The sequence below is a fragment of the Scyliorhinus torazame genome, chromosome 8 (assembly GCF_047496885.1).
Source record: "Scyliorhinus torazame isolate Kashiwa2021f chromosome 8, sScyTor2.1, whole genome shotgun sequence".
Classification (NCBI taxonomy): Eukaryota; Metazoa; Chordata; class Chondrichthyes; order Carcharhiniformes; family Scyliorhinidae; genus Scyliorhinus; species Scyliorhinus torazame.
The window spans coordinates 176109291-176134761 of NC_092714.1; the positions used below are offsets into that span (position 1 = coordinate 176109291).

The window sequence follows — 25471 nt, forward strand, 5'->3', positions numbered from 1 at the left end:
TGGTCTAGGAGGCGCTGAAGGCAGTTGTCAGGGAGGAGCTAATTTCAATCAGGGCCCACAGAGAAAAGAGGGAGAGTGGTGGGGGAGATACTTAGGGTGGACAGGAGGTATGCGGAATCCCCCGAGAAGGGGTTGTTGAAGGAGCACTGGAGCCTTCAGGCGGGGTTTGACTTGCTTACCACGGGGAAGGCTGAGGCCCAGTTGAGGAAGGTACAGGGAGCAGTGTACGAGTATGGAGAGAAGGCAAGTCGGATGCTGGGAAACATGGTGCTGAGCTAGGCAAGGATTAACGAGGTCTTCAAGGATTTCTATGGTAAATTGTACGATTCAGAACTCCGGGGGGCGGGGGAGGGGGGAGAGAGAGAGAGAGAGAGAGAGAGAGAGAGAGAGAGAGAGAGAGAGAGGGTGAGGGGGAGAGAGAGGGTGAGGGGGAGAGGGAGGGTGAGGGGGAGAGGGAGGGTGAGGGGGAGAGGGAGGGTGAGGGGGAGAGGGAGGGTGAGGGGGAGAGGGAGGGTGAGGGGGAGAGGGAGGGTGAGGGGGAGAGGGAGGGAGAGAGAATGAATGAATGAGGCAGTTCCTGGACCAACTGAGGTTTCCAAAGGTGGAGGAGGGGCGGGTGCAGGGATTGGGGGCCCCGATTGAGATGGAGGAACTGGTTAAGGGGTATGCCGAGCAGGCAAGGCCCTGGGACCGGATGGGTATCCCGTAGTGTTTTATAGGAAATTCTCGTTGCTGTTGGGCCCGCTGTTGTTTAGAGCTTTTAATGAGGCTAAGGAAAAGGGATCCTTTCCCCGACGATGTCGCAGGCTCTGATCTCGCTTATCCTCAAGCGAGGCAAGGACCCGTTGCAATGCGGCTCCTATAGGCCGATCTCACTCCTGAATGTGGATGCCAAGCTGTTGGCAAAGATCTTGGCCACTAGGATTGAGGACTGTGTCCCGGGAGTGAATAGTGAGGATCAGACGGGTTTGTGAAGGGCAGGCAGTTGAATACGAATGTGCGGAGGCTCCTGAATGCGATCATGATGCCCTCGGAGGGGGGGGGGGGGGGGGGGGGGGGGGGGGGGGCGGGGAAGAAGTGGTAGCGGCAATGGACGCGGAGAAAGTCTTTGATCGGGTCGAGTGGGAGTGCCTGTGGGAAGTGTTAGGCAGATTTGGGTTCGGAGAGGAATTTATAGGGTGGGTCGAATTGTTGTACCAGGCCCCGGTCGTGAGGTATCGACGAACCGGCTGCGGTTGGAGTACTTCAGACTGTATCGAGGAACGAGGCAGGGGTGCCCCCTGTCCACCCTGTTGTTTGCCCTGGCGATCGAGCCGCTGGCCATGGCATTGAGCGAGTCCAGAAACTGGAGGGGGCTGGTTCGGGGGGGGGGGGGGGGGGGGGGGCATTGAGTCTCACTGTATGCGGATGACCTGCTCCTGTATATTGCGGATCCGGTGGGAGGGGATGGGGGAGGTCATGCAGATTCTGGGAGACTTGGGAGACTTTTCAGGGTATAAGCTGAATGTTTGAAAAAGCGAGCTGTGTGTGATACATGCGAGGGGCCAGGAAAAGAGATTGGGAGAGCTACCGCTCAAGATGGTGGAGAGGAGCTTTCGTCACTTGGGCATCCAAGTGGCTAAGAGCTGGGGGGGTCTTGCACAAGCTCAATTTAGCACGGCTGGATCAGATGGAGGAGGACTTTAGGAGGTGGGACATGCTGCCGCTTTCCCTGGTGGGCAGGGTGCAGTCCGTAAAGATGACGGTCCTCCCTAGGTTCTTGTTCGTCTCCCAGTGCCTGCCCGTTTTCATTCCCAAGTCCTTTTTCAAGCAGGTAAATAGGAGTATTGCGGGATTTGTGTGCGCAAACAAGATGCTGCGGATTAAGAGACTGTTCTTGGAGCGCAGTCGGGTGGGAGGTGAGTTGGCGCTGCCGAACTTTTGCAGCTATTATTGGGCAGCGAATGTATCTATGATTCTGAAATGGGTAATGGAGAGAGAGGGTGCGGCGTGGGAAACGGTTGGAAGTGTCTTGTAAAGATACTAGCTTGGGGGCACTGATAACGGCATGACTGCTGCTTCCGCCGACGCGGTATACCACGAGCCCGGTGGTGGTGACGACATTGAGGATCTGGGGGCAGTGGAGTCTGGACCCCGATACGGAACAATCACAAGTTTGTTCCAGGTAGAATAAACGGTGGGTTCCTAAGCTGGCACAGGGCAGGTATCAAAAGGATGGGGGACTTGTTTATCGATGGGACTTTTGTTAGTCTGAGGGCGCTGGAGGAGAAATTTGGGTTGCCCCCGGGGAATACTTTTAGGTACATGCAGGTTCGGGCATTCGTGAAAAAGCAGTTGGGGGAATTTCCATTGCTACCTGTCCGGAGGATACAGGACAGGGTGGTCTCGGGCGTGTGGGGTAGGGGCACGGCAAGGTATCGGACATATACCAGGAGGTGGAGGAGGCCTCGGTGGAAGAGCTGAAGGGCAAGTGGGAGGATGAGCTGGGTGAGGAGCTGGATGAGGGCCTGTGGGCTGATGCCCTGGGCAGGGTCAATTCCTCCTCATCTTGCGCCAGGCTTAGCCTGGTTCAGTTTAAGGTGGTGTACCAGGCGCATATGACAGTGGCGAGAATGAGTAAGTTCTTTGGGGTGGAGGGACAGGTGTGTGAGGTGCTCAGGGAGCCCAGCAAATCATGTCCATATGTTCTGGGGCATGCCGGCACTTACAGGATTTTGGAAAGGCTTCGCGAACGCTATGTCCAAGGTCTTGGACACTTGGGTAAAACCGAGCGGGGGATAGTGATATTTGGGGTATCAGACGATCCGGGAGTGCAGGAGTCGAAAGAGGCTGGAGTTCTGGCCTTTGCCTCCTTGGTAGCCCGGAGAAGGCTCTTGTTAATGTGGAGGGACGCGAAACCCCCAAGTGTAGAGGCTTGGGTCAGTGACATGGCTGGGTTTCTCAGGCTGGAGAGGAGAAAGTTTGCCTTGCGAGGGTCCTTGCAGGGGTCCTCCAGGCGGTGGCAACCGTTCCTTGACTTTCTCGTGGAACGTTAGGTGGGGGTCAGCAGCAGCAGCAACCCAGAGGGAGGGGAGGGGGGTGGTGGACTGACTTCATTTGTAGAGGGCAGATACCCCACCTTGTTTTGTTAAATTGTTAATTTGTTAAATGGTTAAGTTGTTTTTTGTTTTATTGCTATGTTTTCTTTTTATTGTTTTCTTTTTGTAGTGGCTTGTAAAAAGTATTGAAAAATTTTGAATAAAAAAAAAAATTTCACCTCAATAACACTGCCTGACTCCACCATGTTGAGGCTCCTTCATCAAATGTTTTCAAGGTAAAGATAGATAATTTTTCGAAGAATAAAGGAATAAAGGGTTATGGTGTTCGGGTGGGAAAGTGGAGCTGAGTACACAAAAGATTAGCCATGATCTCATTGAATGGCAGAGCAGGCCCGAAGGGCCAGATGGCCTACTCCTGCTCCTAGTTCTTATGTCTGCCTCAGCTAATTTGCTATTGAAACCCCCATTCATGCCCTTGTTACTTTTCAACTTGACTATTCCAACACACCTGGGAGGTCAGCCTCCCGTTTTCTATCATTCTGTAAAATTCAGTTCATCCAAAACTCTGCTGCACATAGCTGACCTCACATCAAGTCCTTTACAGCCACAACGCCTGTTGCTCGCTGATCTATATTGACACCTGGTTAAGCAATGCTTGAGCTTAAAATGGTCATCCTAGTTTGAAATTCCTCATTGGTCTCAGCCCTTCCCATCACTGTAATTACCCCCAGCCCTACAAACCTCAGAGGTAATTGTGCTCCTCGAGTTCTGGCTTCTTGAGTGCTCAGGATTTGAACTGTTCTACCGCTCAACACTTGTGCCTTCAAACGCCAAGGCCTTAAACTCTGGGATTTCCTCCATCAACCTCCACGTTTTCACTCCTTTAGAACATGCTTCCTGGACCAAGCATTTGGTCATCTGTCCTATTGCGTGGCTCGCTATCTCACATTGTTTGATAATGCTCCTGTGAAATGCCTTGCTATGTTAAAGGCATCATCATTGAATCCCTACAGTGATAAATGATGCCATTCGGCCCAAGGAGGCTGCACAGATCCTCCAAAAGAACATTCAACCCAGGTCCTCCTTTCCTCTTCTCCGCCCCCTGCCCCCCCCCTCCTCCCATCCCTGTAATCTAACCTGCAAATCTCTGGACACTAAGGGGCAATTTAGCATGGCCAATACACCTAACCTGCACATCTTTGGACTATGGGAAAAAAACTGGAGCACCCGGAGGAAACCCACACAGGCATGGGAGAAAGTGCAAACTCCACACAGTCATGCAAGGCCATAATTGAACCCAAGTCCCTGGTGCTGTGAGGCAGCAGTGCTAACCACTGTGCCACCATATGTAATTAGAAGGTTCTGTTGATATGATCTCCATGTTTCATTCATGGTCCATATGGGGTTAAAACACTAACTCATTACAAAGTGATCTCCATTCAGCTTGTTTTGATATACAACAACCCCAGCCTATAGATGTCACGCCTGTCGTAGTTACTTGGGGAGAGGTCAAGCATTCAAACATTTTAATGCAAATACAAGCATCAGGTGTGTTTTGTTCCTATGTGTCTGATAGGCAGCTCCTTGAATTTCTATTTCCAATGATCAAATTTTGCAAAGTATCGCTCGGGTAGACTTGTTGTACTAGTGTTTCTAAAGCCAGGCAGCGAACGAGCGTATAAGTGAAAGAGGGAGCGAGAGAAAAGCCCAGAAAACTGAGCCCGAAGTCAACTGCAACTAGGCCCATTTTCATTTCAAATCTAGTCTAGTTCACAATAGAGACAGGTGCAGTGGGCAGAGCTGCTAATTTCCATCATCCAAGAGGAATACAAGCCAGTAACCACAATGTAAATCTACCATTCATGAGCTCAGGACATCGCAAAGCTTTTTACAGCCAATTAAGAACTTTTGAATTGGTGTGAAGTATGAGATTAAAGCCAAATGTTTACTAAAAGTTCTCTGTTCGGATTAGCTATAAACTACACACAACAGGTGGGTAAAAGAACACTCATTCGTTGGAATCAAAACTTGGAAGCCTTTTGAGATAGTGAATCCAAGAAAAATATTTGTAGTTAAATCTCACCCACCCCCCACCAACTCTGAGTCAAGCTGCATTTCATCCACTTACCCTCTCCTGGCCAGCTGTGTCCCAGATCAGAAACTTGTGCAACTCGCTTTGATACTGTACAGTCTTTGTCATAAAGGAAGCCCTAAATACAGAAATCATAGTTACACAAAATTCACGAGTAGGACAATTTGCATTCCCAAAGGTATATCTTTTAAAAAAAACTTGTGTGTGTTGCTCACCCTATCGTGGGATTGATGTTCGGGTCAAAACTATCTTCTACAAACCTCCAAACAATGCTGGATTTGCCAACACCAGTGTCCTGGAAATACATGAAAGGAAAAAAAGTTAGGTTATATCTTTTCAGTATTCCTTATTGAGGTGAACAAAAGTGGGAGACAACAAAAATTTAAATATTTCAAATCAAATAATTCCAATTACTTGCAAAAGAAGGACTGCATAATTCAATTTAAAAAAAAATCTATTTTAGAATCAAGCATCTATTTTCCCCCTAAAAGGTGACTCCTTACCCTATAAGCATATTAGTGAACCAGCTGACAATCCAACAACTTACTGATTTCCTAGATCTTATAAACAGAATTCAAATGATCAAACCTCCATGGTAGGAATTGAACTTGGGTTTTCTGGGGTTACCAGTCCAGTAATAACCATCGTGCTGCATCATACCATGCCCAAGCCATGAATGCATAGGAACTATGGCAGCTGAACTCCTGCTGAAGTGCGCTTTTACTGGAATTAGTCCCAAGCCTCAGCCAAGAAGCTTAATCAGGGCTCAAAATTAAGTTTGCAGAACGTTAGGCAAATAAACAGTCTCTGGCTCAACAGCAGACCCTCCAACTTGTTTGTGACAAATGCTGGGGATTCCAACTCCGGTTGAACCTATGGCTGGACGTTTGGCCACATGCACCCTTCGTCTAACTGTCTTGCCCTATCTAACAGAAGCCCCCGCCCCACCCTTCAGTCTATAGAATTTGTAGTGCAGAAGGAGGCAATTCGGCCCATCGAGTCTGCACCGGCCCTCAGAAAGAGCACCCGACTTGAGCCTCGCCTCCACCCCATCCCCACCTAACCTTTTGGACACTAAGTGGTAATTTAGCATGGCCAATCCACCTAACCGGCACATCTTTGGACTGTGGGAGGAAACCGGAACCTAAGTTATCGCTCCAATATTTCCTCCGGGTTAGTCACAGCAGTTTCTAAAATATTCATTCTATTATTGTTTTTAGCAACGTTTTCATTGGGGCTTTTCAATTTTACAGAGTGGAACTTGTGTGTCCGATTTTACAATTCATAGTTTCTTATTTACATACATCTTTCTTGGTATATCTTCTCTCCTCCTTCCCCCCCCCCCCCTCCCCTACTCTTTCCTTGGTATCCCCTTCTTCCGCTCTCAATGTTCTGTTGCTGAGCTCCTGTCCTCTTTCTCCACACGCCCCACCCTGCCATTTCTGCGTTTTTTGTTGCCTTGTGTGGTCAGGGAGTGGGGGAGCTTCCTTTCCTTCCCTCCCCCTCCCCCATACATCCTTGTAGTGTGCGTTCTTGTTTGCCCTCCCCATCTCTCCCTCTTTCCCTAGTCGTTGTTGGCATCAAACAGGTCTTGAACAGGCCGATGAATTTTCCCCACACTTTGTGGAAGCCCTCTTCCGACCCTCAGTGTTAAGTAATGGGTTAAGAGACATTGCAATTAGTGGTCTCATTTATGTTAAGTATCCATTAATTGACACTAATATGTAAAGGGACTTCAGGTAGCCTCTGTCAGGTGATGTATAGTGAGAGTTTTGTGCAAAGGCTGTTGGAAGGAAATAAATGTGTGTTTGTGAAAAAGGAACAGAACTTTAGACTCTTCATATCACAGCAACTAAAATGTCTAACACTCAGATGGTATAGTTGATCTTCTCCAGATGGATAAATTCCGCCAGGCCAGCCAGCCAGTCTGCAGCTGTGAGTGGTGCTGCTGATTGCCAGCCCTGGCGTGCGATTAGGGAAGTGAAAGCAAGGGCATCAGCCCTCTTCCCCATGTGTAGCTCTGGCTGTTTCAATATCCCAAAGACTCCCACTCTCATGCCTCCACTCTCACCCCCACAACCTTAGACATTGTCCAGAATCCTACAAGTCTGGAGCAAGCCCAGAACATGTGGGCATGGTTGGAAGGGCCTCCCTCGCACCGTTCATATTTATCTTCCAAAGAACCTGTTGGGTTCAGGTTAGATTCGTTCTGTGCACCACTTATAAACTTCATGAAGCTGAGCCTTGCGCAGGAGGAGTGGAGTTGGCCCTGCTCAGTGCTTAAGCACTTCTGTCCCCAGTTTGTCCTCCATTTCGTCTAGTGGTAATCTTGCCCTATCCAGTAACAGTCCATAGATGTTCCCGCAGTACCCACTTTCCTTACTGTCCGTGTTTCAGTTCCTGCAAGTGTTCCCTCGGGACCCTGGGGTATCCTACCATCTCCTTGTGGTGAAAGTGCTTGATTTGGAGGTGCCCGAGTTCCTGTTCTGTCGGTAGTTCCAGGTCTTCCGTCAGTCCGCTCAGTGTTGCTAGTCTGTTTTCCATGTCAAAGTTCCTAACTGTTAGCGACCCCCCATCCTGTCTCCATTTTTTAAAAAAATAAAGGTGGTGCCGAGCATGGCTGGTGGGAATTTGTGATTTCCGCAGATGTGGGCCATCTCGGTTCGACCAAAATGCTGCCTCATGTCCTTAGTGTGGCTACCACCACCAGCCAGAATGTGTATTTCGTCGCGGGGGGATGGAAGTATTGCCATAGCGAGGGTCCGGAGGGTCGCTCCCTTGCAGGAAGACTCCTCCATCCTCACCCATTCCTGGTGGGTTTGCATATCCTCAGTCTCTCTGTCGTAGCTGCCCAATGGTAGTATTGTAGATTTGGCAGTGTCAGACCACCCATACCTTTCCTCCTTTGCAGTGTTGATTTGGGGATTCTTGGATTCTTTCCCACACACAAATGGCGTAATCATTTTATCTACACTGTGGAAGGCGGCTTTGGGGATGAAGATCCCCCCCGTTTGGGTTCACTGGGAAGGCCTCATTCTTGCACAGATTGAGTTTGTAGCCTGAGACGGGTCCGAACTCTTTCAGGAGCTGCATGATTGCTCTCTAGAAGATTCATTTTTAACTCTTGGGGACATGCAGAACAATTCGGAAGGTTTAGTTACCTCATATAAGCACATTTTTAAACAACTGATAGATAATTTTCTTTCCATTCACTGAGCAGCAGAAAGTTTTTTTTGTTATCCCGGTCAAGATCAGGAAAGAGAGTTGGGTGTAATAGAATTTTCACCCACAAACACCTTGGTCATCACATGTTCTAATGTTCTGTTTAAATGTATTATTTTAGATTGCATTGGGCATGATTACTACCAACGATAATTATCAGAGGTCAAAAGTATCAGCCTCTACAGCACACCCACACAGGTCGAATGAACACCTACACGCCAATTAATCTGCAGATGTAGCAAAACCAAAGCCTTACTAAACCTAGAAAAAATTGCACAGTTAGAGAGAACGGAAGGATAGAGATGATATTTGTCCATCAGGTCGTATGCACACATCACACCTCTGAAGCATAGACTTCACCACATATGCTGCTGAAGGAGGCAGACAAACAAACCAGTACATGTGGATGAGCTAGATACTTCAGATTCAGCATTCAACCACATTCACACAACGCATCAGTCAAAGCCTGAAATTTGTCCAGGCCTTGTTGCACACGGACACGCATCGGAGCAGTCTCCAATAGTATCAACAACAAACATCCTGTCTTCTGACCTTATGAAGAAGAATAAATGGTGAAGCAGCTGGAAAGGCATGGGGCTGGGGCACTATCCTAAAACACCTGCAGCCATGTTCTGGGACTATGTTTGACATCCAACTTTAACAACCATCTTTCTTTGTGCTACATATGACTCCACCTGAGGAAGGAGCAGTGCTCCAAAAGCTAGTGACATCGAAACAAACCTGTTGGACTTTAACCTGGTGTTGTAAGACTTCTTACGGTGTCCAACCTTTTTGAGAGTTTTCCCTTTTATTCCCATTGACTCGTTTTGCTAGGGACCCTTGATACCACACTCAGTCAAATGCTGTCTTGATATCAAAGGCAGTCACTGCCACCTCACCTTGAGTTCAGCTCTTTGTCCAAGTTTGGACCAAGGCTGTAATGAGGTTGAATTGAGTGGCCCTGACAGAACTCAAACTGAGCATCAGTGCGCAGATTATTGCTAAGCAAGTGTCACTCGATGATAACGCTTTTTTATTACTGTGAATAGACGGATGGGGGTAACTGGCTGGATTGGATTAGTTATGCCTTTTGTGGACAAGACATACATCGGTCATTTTCCACATTGTTAGGCGGTTGTGGTTATACTCTTGGCTATGATCGCAACTAGTTCTGAAACAAGTCTTCAGCGCTATTGCTGGAATGTTGTCAGGGCCAGTATAGCCTTTGTAGTATCCAGCTGAGAACTTCTGACGTCACAACAGCAGGGACAGCAGTCCACTTCTAATCATTTTGCAACTCAGCCATACAGCCTCTGCAGTTTCTGGCTACTCCCAACTTCTAAAATAATTTAAACATTATTGGTACTACACCAATCCACAAGCCTCTTGCCATATACTTTTAGCTCAACTGATTTTTGCATTTAACTTTTTTTGATTTATTTTCTGTGCCGACTACGTATAGTTAATTTGTCTGTTAAGTGTAGACACAAACTTGAGCTTTCGGACTGGGGAGGGTTTTATGTTCATTGCAGGAAGCTTAAATTTGTAGCTGGTACTCAACAACTGATTAAAATCACAAATAGATGAGGCAGTATTTACAATCTTGCAATCTGTTGATTCATTCTATGGCACGCGACTGTCTGCTCTGCAGATCTATGCTTAAAGTGAGTAAGATAGGTTACATTCTTTCCAAGAGTTCAGTCTCTAGTTTTGAGGGAATGAAACAGAAGTTGTTTTAATAACACTAATTATAGATCCGCTTCAAATAATTATAGATCTGCTTCAAAGATTTGGAGGTGTTCTCGTAACATTTCATTTCACACTAGTGTTTTTGATCATCTTTCAATCAGGCAACCTATTAAATCTAGACTGGAGTTCTTCTGCAGGATAGGATTTATAATCTAGCACAGATTTATAGAAGACTCCTGCATGTAAATTATTTTATTTGATATCTTTTTAAAATAGGTTTTATGATTTTTAAAATAAATTTAAGAGTACACAATTATTTTTTTCCAATGAAGGGGCAATTTAGCACGGCCAATCCACCTACCCAGCACATCTTTGTGTTGTGGAGGTAAAAAAAAAATTAAACATTTTTTGTCAAGTAATGAGACCCATGCAGACACAGGGAGAATGTGCATAACTCCACACAGACAGTGACCCGGAACGAACCCAGGTCCTCGGCACCATGAGACAGCAGTGCTAACCACCACGCCACACAGATTTTATGATTTATGGAGAACATTATGGTGTTAGAAATACTGAGATGAAACTAAAAGTCGAATTGTAGAATCATAATCGAGGGAATAAAAGCTTAGCAGAATAAAGCAAATAAACTAGTAAAACATGGCAAATTCGACATTACTTTCAGCTGACAGAGATCCTTGCAAAAATCAGAACAACATTTTATTGGTTCATGGAGGAGTGAGAGGATGAGAGATTTATGTTTCTAAATGTTGCAACAATATTGCAAGAAGCGCTGGCATTTGGATGTGGGTGTTGCCAATGTGGGTCTGGCTGGGCCAGCATATAATGCCCATCCCGGAGAGCAATGGAATCAACATGTAGGCTAGACAAATGGGAGGATGGCAGATTTCCTTTTGTAAAGGACATTAGTGAACCAAATGGGTTTTTACAACAACTGATAATGGTTTCATGGTCATCATTAGACTTTTAATTCCACATTTCTATTTAATTCAAATTCCACCATCTGCTAAGGCGGGATTTGACCTCGGGTCCACAGAGCATTACTGGATTGCTACCAAAAAGAAAATGCTGGGCAATCTCAGGTCTGGCAGCATCTGTAGGGAGAGAAAAGAATGACCCATGACTCTTTGTCAAAGGTGGATTGCTAGTCCAGTGACAATACCACTATACCACTGCCTCCCCCAATTATAATTAGAGGAAGCAGGGACTCTGGTTCTGCAGGATTTTAAAGGTAAGGTGAACATAGAACACTACAGCGCAGTACAGTCGCCATAGTCCCAGATGACCATAAGCTGCTTTCCCCTTTGAGAGGGAGAGCTGACTGGTGGTGATTTAACCTGAGGACCATCACAGCTCAGGCGAGGGAAAAGGTTGAGAAGGTGGGCCTTCATAAATAACCTAGTTCTTGGCTGACCTATCTCCTCTCATAAAATTGAGCTATTTGAAAACCCTGCACATGGCAAAAAAAATTGGGTACTTTAATTTTATTTTTAAAAAGAAGAAAACCCCTGCATGTGTTTTTACCCAGATCAGGTCCTGTACACTCTGCTCACTGACCAGTTTGGCTGCCAGCCCACCAGCACCTACAATGTATAAAATGCACCAGTGTATTCAAATTCCTCTATGACTTTGCGTCTCCTTGTCTGTAATCTGCTCCTACCCTACAATCATCCCAGAATTCTACCTGCCTCCAATTCTAGCTCTTTCCATTCCATCACTGATGGCTGTGCCTTTAGCTGCTAAGCCCTCAGCTTAATATTGCCTCCATAAATATCTCCTACAAGGCCTTTCTTTTAAATCTGACTCTTTGATACAGCTTTTAACCACCCCGATAGCCTGCTCAATCTTTTGTCCAGTGGAGCAGTTAGTCCGACATATAAACCACCAAATAAATGCAAGTTGAAAATTATTCACCTCATTTATTCCCTCTGTGATCCTAAACTGGTATTGGGCCTCCATGTGCAGGGAACAATGATCCAAGAATGATAACAACTAGGCAACAATGATTGAGGCCACCAACAGTCAAAGTACTGTAGACAATTTAATGTTAGTGCCAGATTTCAGGAGGACTAAATATGCTAAAAAAGGAGCGAAGATCTGCTTTCAGGGTACTGCAGTACAGATGAAAAAAAAAAAGTGTATTTTAAAGCAGTTTAGGTGGGGAAATTGTGCATATATCTTAGATTTGAAAAGCAGTTCAGGATAAAATTGAAACCCCAAAGGCATCACCAGATATTCAGGCAAATTAACTCTACAGATTGGGAACTGAAAATAATTCAATAATAAAGGTTAAATGCAGGATTCAATTAAACTAAATGTATATGGCAAGATGTTAAGTAATGGGTTAAGAGACATTCCAATTAGTTGTCTCATTTATGTTAAGTATCCAATAATTGACACTGATATGTAAAGAGGCTTCAGGTGGCCTTTGTGTCAGGTGATGTGATAGTTTTGTGCAGTCTGTTGAAGTAAATTAAAGGTGTTTGTGGAAAAGGATCAAACCTTTTGACTCTTTATACAACAGCAGCTAAACATCTAACAAATGGTAGCAGGGGAGGCTTGCTGTGCAAATGTGAAGGGTTGAAAGATACAACATTTCCAGACCAAACCAAGGAGTGAGTGAGAAGAAAAAAAAAGATATATGGCTGAACCTACGATAAAGATGGCCGGATATGACTACCTTCCATTATTTTCTGAAAGGGGATCGTACGATCGATGGAGAAGTGCAGTCGTTATGTGGACTAAGGTAACTGCCTTGGGAAAGAGAAAACAAGGTATGGCATTGGCTCTTCCTCGACGTTATGACAGTTAAATCCGAAGCAAAGTGCTTTCTGAGCTGGAATTGGAATAGTTAGACTCAGAAGAAAGTCTGGAGACTCTATTACGTTATACGGATAAGATTTATCAAAAAGGATGACTTAAGTGCGTATGAAGCATGGTCGGATTTTGATAGGTTCTGGAAAAGAGGGGAATTCTCCATGGAAGACTATATAATGGAATTTGGCAGAATATATAAAAGGCTGCAGAAACACAACCTGGAATTTCCACAGTCTGTGTTGGCCTTTAAATTACTTGACTGTGCTAGAGTGAGCAATATGGATAGGCTCCTGGTTGACAGGAATTCAGTTTGTGGATAAGGATGCCTTATTCGATCAGATGACAGAAGCTTTAAAAATGTTTCTGGGAAAACATTCGATTCTGATGACCCAAATAGATCAGCCTGCAATAAAGCAGAATATGGAAGATACCCTACTAACAGGATGGCGAAATCGTACAGCTACAAACAGGTTCCAAGACTATAGAAGGAGATCGGGACCCGGAAATTATGAAGACCGAAACCTTGTTAGAATCTACAATAGGAAGATGAACCCCAGAAATGCACGGGGCATAATAAATCAATGTTTTCAATGTGACTCTCAATACCATTATGCTTTCAACTGTCCAACACGTTATAATAGTGTTTGAAGTGACACATGACACGGAAGAGTCAGAAGAGGAAAAAGATACGTGACCAGAAAGAAGGCAGTGTCCTATTAACAAGCAGTTTTACGCCGGTAATTAGGGTGCTGGTTGCAGAATCCTTCAATTGCGCTGTATTGGACAGTGGCTGCACATCTACTGTGTGTGGAATTGACTGGTTAAAATATTACCTGGACTCCTTGAATGCTGAAAATCGTAACAAGGTTAAGGAATTTGAAAGTTCCACAAGTTTCAGATTTGGGGATAATACTCTGAAGTCGCTGAAAAGAGTGAATCATTTCATTAGCATGCATGTTGTATCAAGTGAGATACCTTTGCTTCTGAGCAGACCGTCGATGAAGAAAGCACGCACGAAACTGGATATGGAACAGGATAAGGAAACAGTTTTTGGAATGCTGGTGGACTTACAATTTACACAGTCGGGACACTATTGTATTCCATTACTGCCAAATAATATTTCAAGTACAGTTGATAAGGATGTGTTAATGGCAGTTGAAAATGTGAAAAATGGGACTTTAGCTGGTAAAAAGCTTCTTGTATTAAAACTGCATAGGCAATATGCGCATCTGTCTCCTCGGAGGCTGAAAAATGTATTAAAGGATGCAGGGGTAAGGGATGAAGACTACACTAAACTGATAGAACAGGTTAGTGATCGCTGTGAAGTTTGTAGGAAGTACAGAAGGACACCAGCATGACCGATAGTAACCCTACCTTTGGCCAGGGATTTTAACGACATTGTGGCCATGGACCTTAAGATCTGGGATAAAGCCAATAATATATTTATTTTGCATTTTGTAGATTTAGCAACTAGATTTAGTCAATCAACGATTGTACGAAGTAAAGAAAAGAGAGTAATTGTGGAAAAATGGATAGGGACAGGAATGGGCCCACCGGCAAAATTCCTTACGGGCAATGGGGGAGAATTTGCGAATGATGAGTTTAGGGATATGTGTGTGAAAACGTGAATATCACAGTTATGAATACGGCTGCGGAAAGCCCATTTAGTAGTGGTGTGTGTGAAAGAAACCATGCGGTAATAGATGACATGCTTCGGAAAAGTTTGGCACATAGACCAAACTGCAAGCTAAATTCAGCTTTAGCATGGGCGGTACATGCAACGAATTCATTGCAGATAGTTGGGGGGTGCTATAGTCCCTATCAATTAGTGTTTGGTAGAAATCCTAAAATTCCGTCCATTTTAGATGACCAACCTCCAGCTTGGGAAGGGCATACAATTAGCTCTGCCTTTGCTGAGCATTTAAATGCATTACATGGTAGTAGAAAAGCTTTTTTGGAAACATAAGTCTCCGAAAGAATTCGCAGAGCTTTGAGGCACAATGTACCGCCATCAAATACCGTTTTTCAGCAAGGAGACCTGGTATACTATAAGAGAGACAATTTTAATGAATGGATTGGCCCAGGGAAGATCATAGGCATAGATGGCAAAACAATTATTTTGCAACATGGCAATCAAACAGTTAGGGTACATTCATCAAGGATAATGGGTACAGATTACAAATTTTCAAATTTAGACAGAGCAGACAGACATGACAAGGAACCAGGGTCATCTGGTATGCACGTGTTACAGAACTATGAGGACCAGTTAACTGATATAGACAGGGTTTCTGTCGAGGAACACAACACTTCTGATGGATTAGAACAGGCCATTTTTCCAAAAGGACAACTGCCAAAAGTTGGTAAAAAGTGACATCCTTGCCTGAAGGGTCTAGTCAATGGCAGGATGCAACTGTTATTAATAGAGCAGGAAAGGCCACTGGAAAGTATAAACATTGGTTGAATGTACAGCATTCAGGGGAGGGAGTCAAGACAATGGATTGGGAACACAAAGTTCAAAAATGGAGGGCACAGAAACGCTGTGCCAGTTCAGATAGTACATCGGATAGTGAACAGGTCCGCAGGAAAAGGTCGAGAACTATTGAAAGGACATCCCACAGCAGAAGGGATAGATCAAGCAGTACAGAACGAGATACCAGGTGGGAGAGGGGACGTAGTTTATCAAGGTCTTGGAACATGAGTAAGACTACGAATTCTAATAGGAGAGAAGCCCACATGCACGTGAGATTTTGGTGGCTTCCAATAAGTTAGATGAAAAAGTTATCAAAGATGCCAAACAGCAAGAACTGCATAGTTGGAGTGAATTTGGGGTACACACAGAAGTACCGGATAGGGGACAAAGGTTCTAACGGATGAAACTGAAAAGGCAAAGGCCAGGCTTGTGGCAAGGGGATTTGAAGAAAACTTAGATCAGGATTTAAGGATAGATTCACCTACAGCAGGAAAGGTTATTTTAAAGATCTTCTTGGCTCTATTAGCCACAAAGGCATGGGAATGCAAATCTATAGATATAAAAGCTGCCTTTTTGCATGGACATCAGCTCCAGAGAGACATTTTCCCCCGTCCTCCTAAAGAGGCAGCTAACACAGAAGGGGTACTCTGGAAGTTGAACAAATGTGTATGTGGATTAAATGATGCATCTAGAGTCTGGTATTTTTCAGTAAGGTCATTTTTGTTAAAGTTAGGCTGTTGCCAGTGGAAAGCAGATCCGGCAATGTTTTACTGGCACATAAAGGAAATCTTTCTGGCATCTTTATGATGCATATCGATGATTTTTTGTGGGGTGGGACTAGTGATTTCAAAGCTATTGTAACCTCTGGTTTGAGGAAAAAATTCAGGGTTGGAAATTCAGGCTTCCGGTGCATTTAAATATATTGGACTGGAAATTGGACAGACTAAGTTAGGGGCAGCTTTACGTCAGCAATCTTATTTGGAAAGCATCAGCCCAATAGCAATTGGCCGTGGCCGAGTTTCACAAAAAGACGCAATGGTTTCAAAGATGGAAAAAGAGCAACTGCGAAGTTCAATTTGGCAACTGAATTGGTTAGGTAGACAGATAGAATAGACCCGACGTGAGTTTTGATGTACAAAATGAATGATCCTAAAGTGGAGGACATAACAAGAGCAAATAAAACGGTCAAACTAAAAATGCAGGTGTGTTTTGAGGTTCCCGGTTTTAGGTGACCGTAGGCACTTGAAACTCAGTTTATAGCGATGCGTCCATAGTGAAACGTCCAATGAAAATTTATGTGATGGGGTTTCACGCGCAGGTTTTATAATTTTCCTTTTGGGGAACGGCAAATGTTGCCCTCTTGTGCGGGAAACAAAGAAAATAAGGAGAGTGGTCAAAAGCACTTTGGCTGCTGAGAAGTTAAGCCTTGTAGAGGTGGTTGATATGGCCTTTTATATATCTCCGATATTGACAGAAATTTGGGGATTTGGATAATATATCTATTGAATGTCACATTGACAATAAATCCCTGTGGGAAAATGTGCACTCTACAAAAAGTGTCAATGAAAAAAGGTTAAGGATAGACATCACAGGTTTGAAGCAGATGTTGGACAGAGGGGAATTAGCAAAAATTTAATGGGTCTACAGTAGCTATCAATTGTCAGACTATTTTACAAAAAGAGGGGCTAGCTCACAGAAACTTTTGGATATTGTTAATGAAGAGTCACTGTTTCTGTGACTCTTTTTTCCCCCAAAACTGAAATAAAGGGGGGGGAAATTGCATGCGTGTTTCTGAGTTTCTTGTAATTTTGTTTTCACCTAAATATTTTTTTCTCCAAGGAAGTAATGGGTTAAGAGACATTCCAATTAGTTGTCTCGTTAAGTATGTATCCAATAGTTGACACTGATATGTAAAGGGGCTTCAGGTGGCCTTTGTGGCAGGTGATGTGATGTTAGAGTTTTGAGCAGAGTCTGAAGTAAATTAAAGGTGTTTGTGGAAAAGGAGCAGAACCTTTGACTCTTCATATAAATGTCTAACACAAGAGGTTTGTGGATTGATGTACTAACACAGCTGAAGGCACTGGATGCTGCAACAGCTATGAGCCCCGACAACATTTCGACAATACCACTTAAGACTTTACTAGCTGTGCCCTAGCCAAGCTATTCCAGTACAGCTACAGCACTGACATCTACCCAGCAATGTGGGAAATTGTCCACAGATATCCTGACCACAAAGTAGGACAAATGACCGCTCCATCAATCTGCCCACAATCAAAGTGACACAAGGGTCTTGAGCAGTGCTATCGAGTAGCACTTGCACAGCAGTGACCTGTTCACTGATGCGGAGTTTGGATTCTGCTACGGTCACTCATCTCCTGACCTCATTACAGCCTTAGTCCAAACATAAACAAAAGAGCTGAACTCAAGGGAGGTCTTGTGCCAGTGTTGCATCCCTACCTCTGTGTCTACGTCAGGACTTGATGACCACAGAATAAGTGTGCTCATAACGTGGCCAAACACAATCAGCTTGTAAATCCTTCCAATACACCTGATGGTAGGCAGTAAGAGCAGGAGTATTTCCTGGTCACCCACACTGCGGAAGGCAACAGCAAACCAGTGCAGTACTTTGCCAAATGTAATCATGAAGCAATCCAATGGAAGTCCATGGTCACCAATGGCATGGTCCCTGAAGGAGGAGGTAGTGTCTGGAATAGGCAAGAGAAAGTTGTTGGGATGTAACACCTGGGCTTTAAAACAAGAGCTGAACTCCAGGTGAGACGCGAGTGTCTGCCCTGGACATAAGCATTTGACAGAGTGTGGCATCCAGGAGCCCTATCAAATCTGGGTGAATGAGAATCCGGGAGAAAACTCTCCACTGGTTTGAGTCATACCTAACACAAGGAATGTGGTTGTTGGAGGCCAATCATCTCAGTCCCAAATGCACAAAATCCTCCGGTTAGTAGTGTCCAAGACTGACAACTCTAAATGGGAGGAACAGCAGGATCTGGATGTATATGTGAAAGGTGGCAGGTTGGTGAGAAAACATTAAGAACACAGTATCTTTGGCTTTATTAACAGGGGCCTGTAGTATAAGAGGAAAGCAGTTAGATTGAACTGCACAAGACATTTTTGGCTTGGAATTTAAAAGAAAATCATGGCTGAGGAATAGAACACTTTTCCACTTTGGACAATTATAATTACTGCAATGGTTGCACTGTACCATTCAATTGTAGAATAAAACTCATTCTACAATGAAAGTATTGTGCTTAGTAATTCCTCCACATCAACTTCCTTACCAATGCCATAAGAATTGTGAGGGGCTGGTTTAGCACACTGTGCTAAATAGCTGTCTTTTAAAGCAGACCAGCAGCACTGCTCAATTCCCGTACCAGCCTCCCCGAACAGGCGCCGGAATGTGGCGACTCGGGGCTTTTCACAGTAACATCATTTGAAGCCTACTTGTGACAAGCGATTTTCATTTCACTTAAATAAATGGGTATTCCCTATTCTTACTCTACCGATGAAATACTGGCTTGTACTTCGCTTCTTCGGTCCCTTGTGGTCAAGGATGGCCTGCTTCCAGACTAAAACTTAGTTCTCAAAGTGACTGAGTTCACTATGTGACCCAAAGTCTGTCGCAGGTGGGGCAGACACTGGTTGGAGGAGCAAATGTGTGGGGTGCCCAGTTTGTCACTCATTCCTTTCACGGTTGACACTTGGCTTCAGCTTGTTCTCGGTGATTAAACTCGATGTTCAACTCCTTCCCGGATGCTTTTTCTCCACTTTGGGTGGTTTTGAGCCAGGGAATCCCAGGTGTCTTTGGGGGAGGTTGCACTTTTCCCCCCCGAGGATTTCCTTGAAGTGTTTCCTCTGCCCTCCTGGGGCTCGCTTGCTGTATCGAAGCTCCGAGTAGAGAGTTTGTTTCAGGAGTCTGACGTGGCTTGCCCAGTGGAGCTGATTGAGCATGGTGAATGCTTTGATGCTGGGGATGTTGGCCTGGGCAAGAAAACTGACATTGGCCTGCCTCCTGCTAATGGGTTTTCAGGATCTTGAGGCACTCGTGGTACTTCTCCAGAGTTTAGAGGTGCCTGGTGTACATAGGCCACATCTCTGAGCCATATAGGAGGGCAGGTATCACGCCTAATCTGTAGACCACTAGCTTGGTGCTGGGTATGAAATCCTGGTCTTCAAACATTCTCAGGCTATGCTAGCACACTGAAGGCGGTGTCAAACCTAGTCATCGATGTTTGCCCTTGTTGACAGTAGGCTCCGAAGGTACGGGAAGTGGTCCATGTTATCCAAAGCCTCGTCGTGGACTTTGATAGCTCGGGGGGCAGTGCAATGTGTAGGGGGCTGGTTGGTAGAGGATCTTTGCCATACAGATGTTTAGTGCAAGGTGCATAGAAGATGCTGAGGCAGTGGAGATTGAACAGATTCCTGCTTGTTCTATAGTTTAGCTCCACTCCAGCAGGGAGTTTGCGGAGGGCGAGATGGAGCAGTGCAGCAAGTTAGATCAAGAAGAGCGTTGATGCGATAACACAGCCTAGTTTGTTCCCAATCCAAGCGTGAATTGGATCTACAGTGGATCTACTGATCAGGATCATGTCTTGCATGTCATTGTGGAGCAGGTGGAGGATGGCAACAAACATTTAGGGCAACCGAACCAGAGGATGTTCCATTATCCCTGACGGTTGACATTGTCGAAGGCCTTTGTAAGGTCAAAGAATGCCGTGTACAATGGTTGGTGCCATTCCCTGCATTTCACTTGTACTTGCTGCACAGTGAAATTCATGCCAGTTATGCCTCTTGGTGGGTGAAATCTGCAGTGGTAGTCTGGAGGAGCTTTTCAACCATAGGGAGAAGGCGATTAACAAGGACTCTTCTCGACAGTAGGGAAATTAAACTGTCATTACTGTTCTATGGGCCAGGGTTTAGAGAACACCAAGGTATATAATTGAGTTCACCTGACCCACAAGTTTTAATAGATTTTGGTTCTGGGGAGCACAAGGGCCCACTTTCCAGGTGTGATGCTACAGAGATCTAAAGTATTTTTCAACAAACCAATGTTTATTCTATGAATCCAGTTAACATTTTATAAACACACAGTAAACACCTCAACTACCAACACTGATACCCCCTAAAGATACTGTACTCTATAGGTAACCCTTAGTAACTTTCCTAACAATATCCACTAGTTAAAGACCCTTTTTAACAAAGACAGTAGGTTTGCATTCCTTACAGAAACAGGTATTACTTGGAAATCATCAAGTGATCTGGAGACATTCTTTAGCATGCAGAGAGAGACCAAAATACACCTCCTTGGTTTGAATGCAACTCTCCAACTGAAAACAAAACTAAAACTGAGCCACAAACATCTTCCAGCTCAAAAACGAAAGTAAAAAGCAGAGCCAGAGTCCAGCTCCACCCACACACTGACATCACTGCAGCCACTTGAGAAGACAAACATTTCTTAAAGTGATATTCCCATGACACTGTTGTCAGACTTGTATTGGCTTATAGAATCATAGAATAGTTATAGGGGAAGAGGCCATTCAGCCGGTCAAGTCTGCCAGCTCTCTACAATTTAAAAAATATATATTTCTATTCAAAGCTTTTTACAAAGATACATATTGGAAGACCAAAACATTATCCTCAACAAACAACCACAAATCCCCAATCTATCCTGATACCAACAGTCCACCACATGCCACCTTCCCAATTTTTACACGCTTATTTCTCTCTCAACCCCCCTTGCTGACCCCTCAATCCTCCTTGAAGAAATCAATGAACGGTTTCCGCCTGTGGGTCAACCCTTCTGCCAAACCCGCAAAGCAAACTTGACCTTCTCCAACCGCAGGAATTCTGTCAGGTCACTTACCATAAGCCCTCCTACGACGGCTTGGAGTCTCGCCAACACAACAAAATTCGCCTCCAAGCTATCAGAGAGGCAAAAGCCTGAACATCGGCCTCTCTCCCCACCTGGACTCCCAGATCTTCTGACACACCGAATGTCGCCATCTCTGGAATCAGGGCCAACCCCACACCCAGAACCTCGGACATTGAGATCCCCTGCCACAGCTCCCTCAGTTTTGGACACGCCCAAAACATGATTCGTGATTCGCAGGCTCCCTCCATACGATCTACACCTATTTTCCACCCCTGCAAAGAACCGGCACAACCTCGCCACCTTCATGTGAGCCCTTTAACCTGAAACTGAATTAAGCTTAACCTCACACACGACAAGGAAGCGTTCACCCTCCCCAAGGCCTCAACCAATGTCCCTGTCCATACCTCTCCTCCCAGCTCCTCCTCACATTTGCGCTTAATCTCCTCCACTGGGGCGTCCACCCTCTACATCAATTCCTTGTAGCTATCCAACATCCTCACCTATACTGTCCTCCGACAGTATCTTGCCCCAGGAAGGACGGCACCTCTCTCCACAAACTCGCTCACCTGCAGGTACCTAAAGTCGTTCTCCTTGGGCAACTCATGCCAATCCCATTAGGGGCTGGTTTAGCACAGTGGGCTAAACAGCTGGCTTGTAATGCAGAGCAAGACCAGCAGAGCGGGTTCAATTCCCGTACCAGCCTCCCCGAATAGGCGCCGGAATGTGGCGACTAGGGGCTTTTCACAGTAATTTCACTGAAGTCTACTTGTGACGATAAGCTATTATTATTATTATTCCAACTCCTCCAGCCCCGCAAACTTGCCCCCCGAACAAGTCCATGAAGTACTCTATCCCCACCTGCCGCCACCCCCAGCCCACCAGCACAAATCTATGGTTGTCACTGGAAATGCCCTCCAGCCCAAAACAGGGCAGTCTATGAGTCCAGGGAAAAGGCAAGCAGGATGCTGGCCCATCAGCTGAGGAAGCAGGCAGCGGCGAGAGAGATTGGGTGGGTGAGGGGCAAGAGGGGTAGGGTGGTGACTGAGCATCTGGAAATTTTGAAACTTGTCCTGTACACCCAAGTCAAAGTCATGAATATTTAAAAATCCAAAAGGATGTGGTCCTCGTATCAACCCCTGGGGAATACCCCGGTTTGAAAAACTGTTTACCAATATTCTGCTTCCTTTCATTCAGCCAGCTCTGTGTACATGTCACCACTGTGTCTTTTCTTCCATGGGCTGTCTGTCTGTCTGTCGCACGCACGCACACACGAGAAGAACTGCATTATCCCCATCAAACATCTCTGCCATGTCATTAAAAAATTCCATCAAGTTAGTAAGAGTCATCCAGACTCAAAGTTCGCTCCCTTCTCTCTCTCCAGATGCAGTCAGACTTGCTGAGATTTGTCCAGTATTTTCTGTTTAGATTTGTCCAGTATTTTCTGTTTATTTTGTAATTAAATCACCTACCATTCACAAACCCAAGCTGACATTTTTTATTTATCCACCTTGTCAAAGTGATCGTTAATTTTGCCCTGGGCTGTAAGTTTTTAAAAAAAAGCTTTCCCACCAGTCTGTAGTTGCTGGGTAGATCTCTACAGCCTTTTCTAAACAATGGGTGTAACATTTGCAATTCTTTGGCACTATCTCGGTATCCAAACAGAATTGGAAGACTATTGCCAGTACCTCTTAACTTCCATCCTTTTCCCTCCACATTATCTGATGCATCGCATCCAGTCCTGGTGACTTATCAACTTCAAGTACAGACTGCCTTTCTAATAACTCCTCGATCAATTTTTTTTTAAAGCCCATCCAGTATGTTACTTCCCTCCTCATCCTACCCAAGACTTTGGCTTTAGTGACAGTCGCAACAGCAGACCATATGGCCCATCGAGCATGCAGCCTAAATTCTGGTCAGCCCTTAAACTGACCAACCAAAACAGCGAATCTAAGGGCTGTATCTTTTGGCAAGTTTATTTGGAGGGTAGTACCTGGCACATTTTGGGGGGAGGGGGGGGGGGGGGACACGTTGGGAAACGTACTAACAGATGCAGCCCTTAAACTGACCAATCAAAACAGTCTGCACAGAGAAAACTGAATGGTAGTTCAGATTGAAAGGAAAAACTAAAATCTATTTTGGTTTAGAGTGCATGTATATGAATGCACAGAACGTTGTAAGTAAAGTTGGTGAGCTGTAGCTGCAGGTAGCCACCTGGAAACGTGATGTCATGGTGATGGACAGACTGGTTACTAAATATTCCTGGATGCAAGGTGTTCAGGAAAGATGGGAAAGGAAGAATGACAGTATTGACGTAAGGTGAACATTATATTGCTGGAGAGAGAGGATGTCTTTCCGGGGTGTCAAGGACAGAATCTATTTTGTTAAAAGTTAAGGAACAGTAGAGGCGCCATTACAAGGTTTATTCTATAAGCAAAGTGTGAAAGATGTAGAGGAGCAATTTTGCAGGGAAAATGCCTCTTCATTCACTTGAGGAAGGAGCAGTGCTCCGAAAGCTAGTGATTTGAAACAAACCTGTTGGACTTTAACCTGGTGTTGTAAGAATTCTTACTGTGCTCACCCCCAGTCCAATGCCGGCATCTCCACATCATGGCTAACTTTGAAGGAATACACCTTTATTTGATTCTGGACTCAAGTGAAATTATAATGCTTATTTTTGTCTATGGTATTGACTCTGAACCCCTTTTGTTCCCTTATCCCTCTTTTGTTGTATGAGTGCAAAAGTAGAGGACATTGTGAATCGCTTCCCACATTTGTGTAAAATAAACTAACCCTCTGATTTTACCCTATCTTGAGTTTGATGTGGGTTATTAATAGAGGATTGGATCACTCCAAAACTGAAGGTTTGGGGAAAATACACCATCGCTTATCAAAGAGGAAATTAAAAAGCAGTTTTCTATTTAGACAGGTAATGAATTGAAAAAAATGAGGGCTGTTCTAAATTAAGCCCCCTTATGTCTGTAACAAGTGATAAATATTTGATACAAATTATTTGAATGCTTTTTTCTTATATTAAAAATGACGAATTAAATTACAACTGAATTAAAAGATTACATCAACATTGATTCTATAGACAGACAATAACAGCCTGTACCATCCAAGGATTTTCTATAGTCGAACTCCAATGGGCAAGCTACCACACAAAATTAGACTGAATGAAGGAATAGCTATGATGCTGCTACAAAATTTGATTCCTGATCAAGGACTTGGGTCATGGAACAAGATTGGTGATTAGGAAGCCGTTTTCTTCGATGATAGATGTTGAACAGCGGATTTCAAGGAAATAGAATAACATTGAGCCCATCAGATATAACCTGCCATTTTAAAGTGGGAGAAAATAGCTCCCAATTAAATGTTCATATTCCATGATAATAAACAAGTCACAATGCCAGACTCCTGACAATAACATGCATTTATATTCCTAGGTCTGTTTTTACACATGGACAGTTTTATGCAGCTTTTTCCAGAGTGAGAAAGTGCTGTTAAAGCACTGTGAAAAAAATAACTAAAATTCCTGTACTTAAAAAGTAGAGTTGCAATAAAGATATTAATTTGGACATAAATGTTTTGCAGATCTCTATTAGTACCTCATGATTTCTCAGCGTAGTGGTATTTATCTCCCAACAAACACTGGAATGTGGCGGCTAGGGGCTTTTCACAGTAACTTCATTGCAGTGTTAATGTAAGCCTACTTGTGACAATAAAGATTATTATTATTATTATAATCCTTTGTGCACCTTCGTGCTCCTTTCTCATGCTACATCTTAGTTACACACTCATGCCAAGTTAATTTAAACCCTCCCCAACACCAAGAGCAAACTGCTTCATAAGAACGTTGGTCTTGGTCCTGCTGAGCTGCAGCACGTTCAGTCTGTCCCAATATCTATGGAATTTAAAAACTTCCCTCCTGCACCATCTCTCCAGTCATCATCCTACTTCTATACTGTAGCCATCTGGGATGGCCATGTCCAGATTACAAAATGGACACTTGCAAAGAATGCAGGGAAAATTGGACAATACCGAGAAACAAGCAGGTGCAAGGTCTGTCTGTTGATTAGAGCCTTAGCTCTCAGACAGGACAGAAACTGCTAAGCCATCTCCGGGGACAAAAGGGAAACATTTAGATAAACAATGTTAAGGCAGACACCCCGGCGCCAGAGGAGACTCAAACAAAGCAAACCAACGGCCACCTAGGACACGCCCAGCAACCAGGGAACCCA

At 44.6% G+C, this 25471-nt stretch overlaps 1 protein-coding gene across 1 annotated transcript in view; it reads right to left on the reverse strand.

The window, feature by feature from the left end:
* Nucleotides 1-25471, reverse strand: part of rab22a (RAB22A, member RAS oncogene family) — a 112783-nt gene that overhangs the window by 69434 nt on the left and 17878 nt on the right. Inside the window, exons 2-3 of the mRNA XM_072514550.1 lie at nt 5346-5425; nt 5167-5248 (exon numbers count right to left, since the gene is read on the reverse strand). Of these exons, the coding sequence (XP_072370651.1) occupies nt 5167-5248; nt 5346-5425 (162 nt within the window). The remainder of the gene's footprint in view (nt 1-5166; nt 5249-5345; nt 5426-25471) is intronic.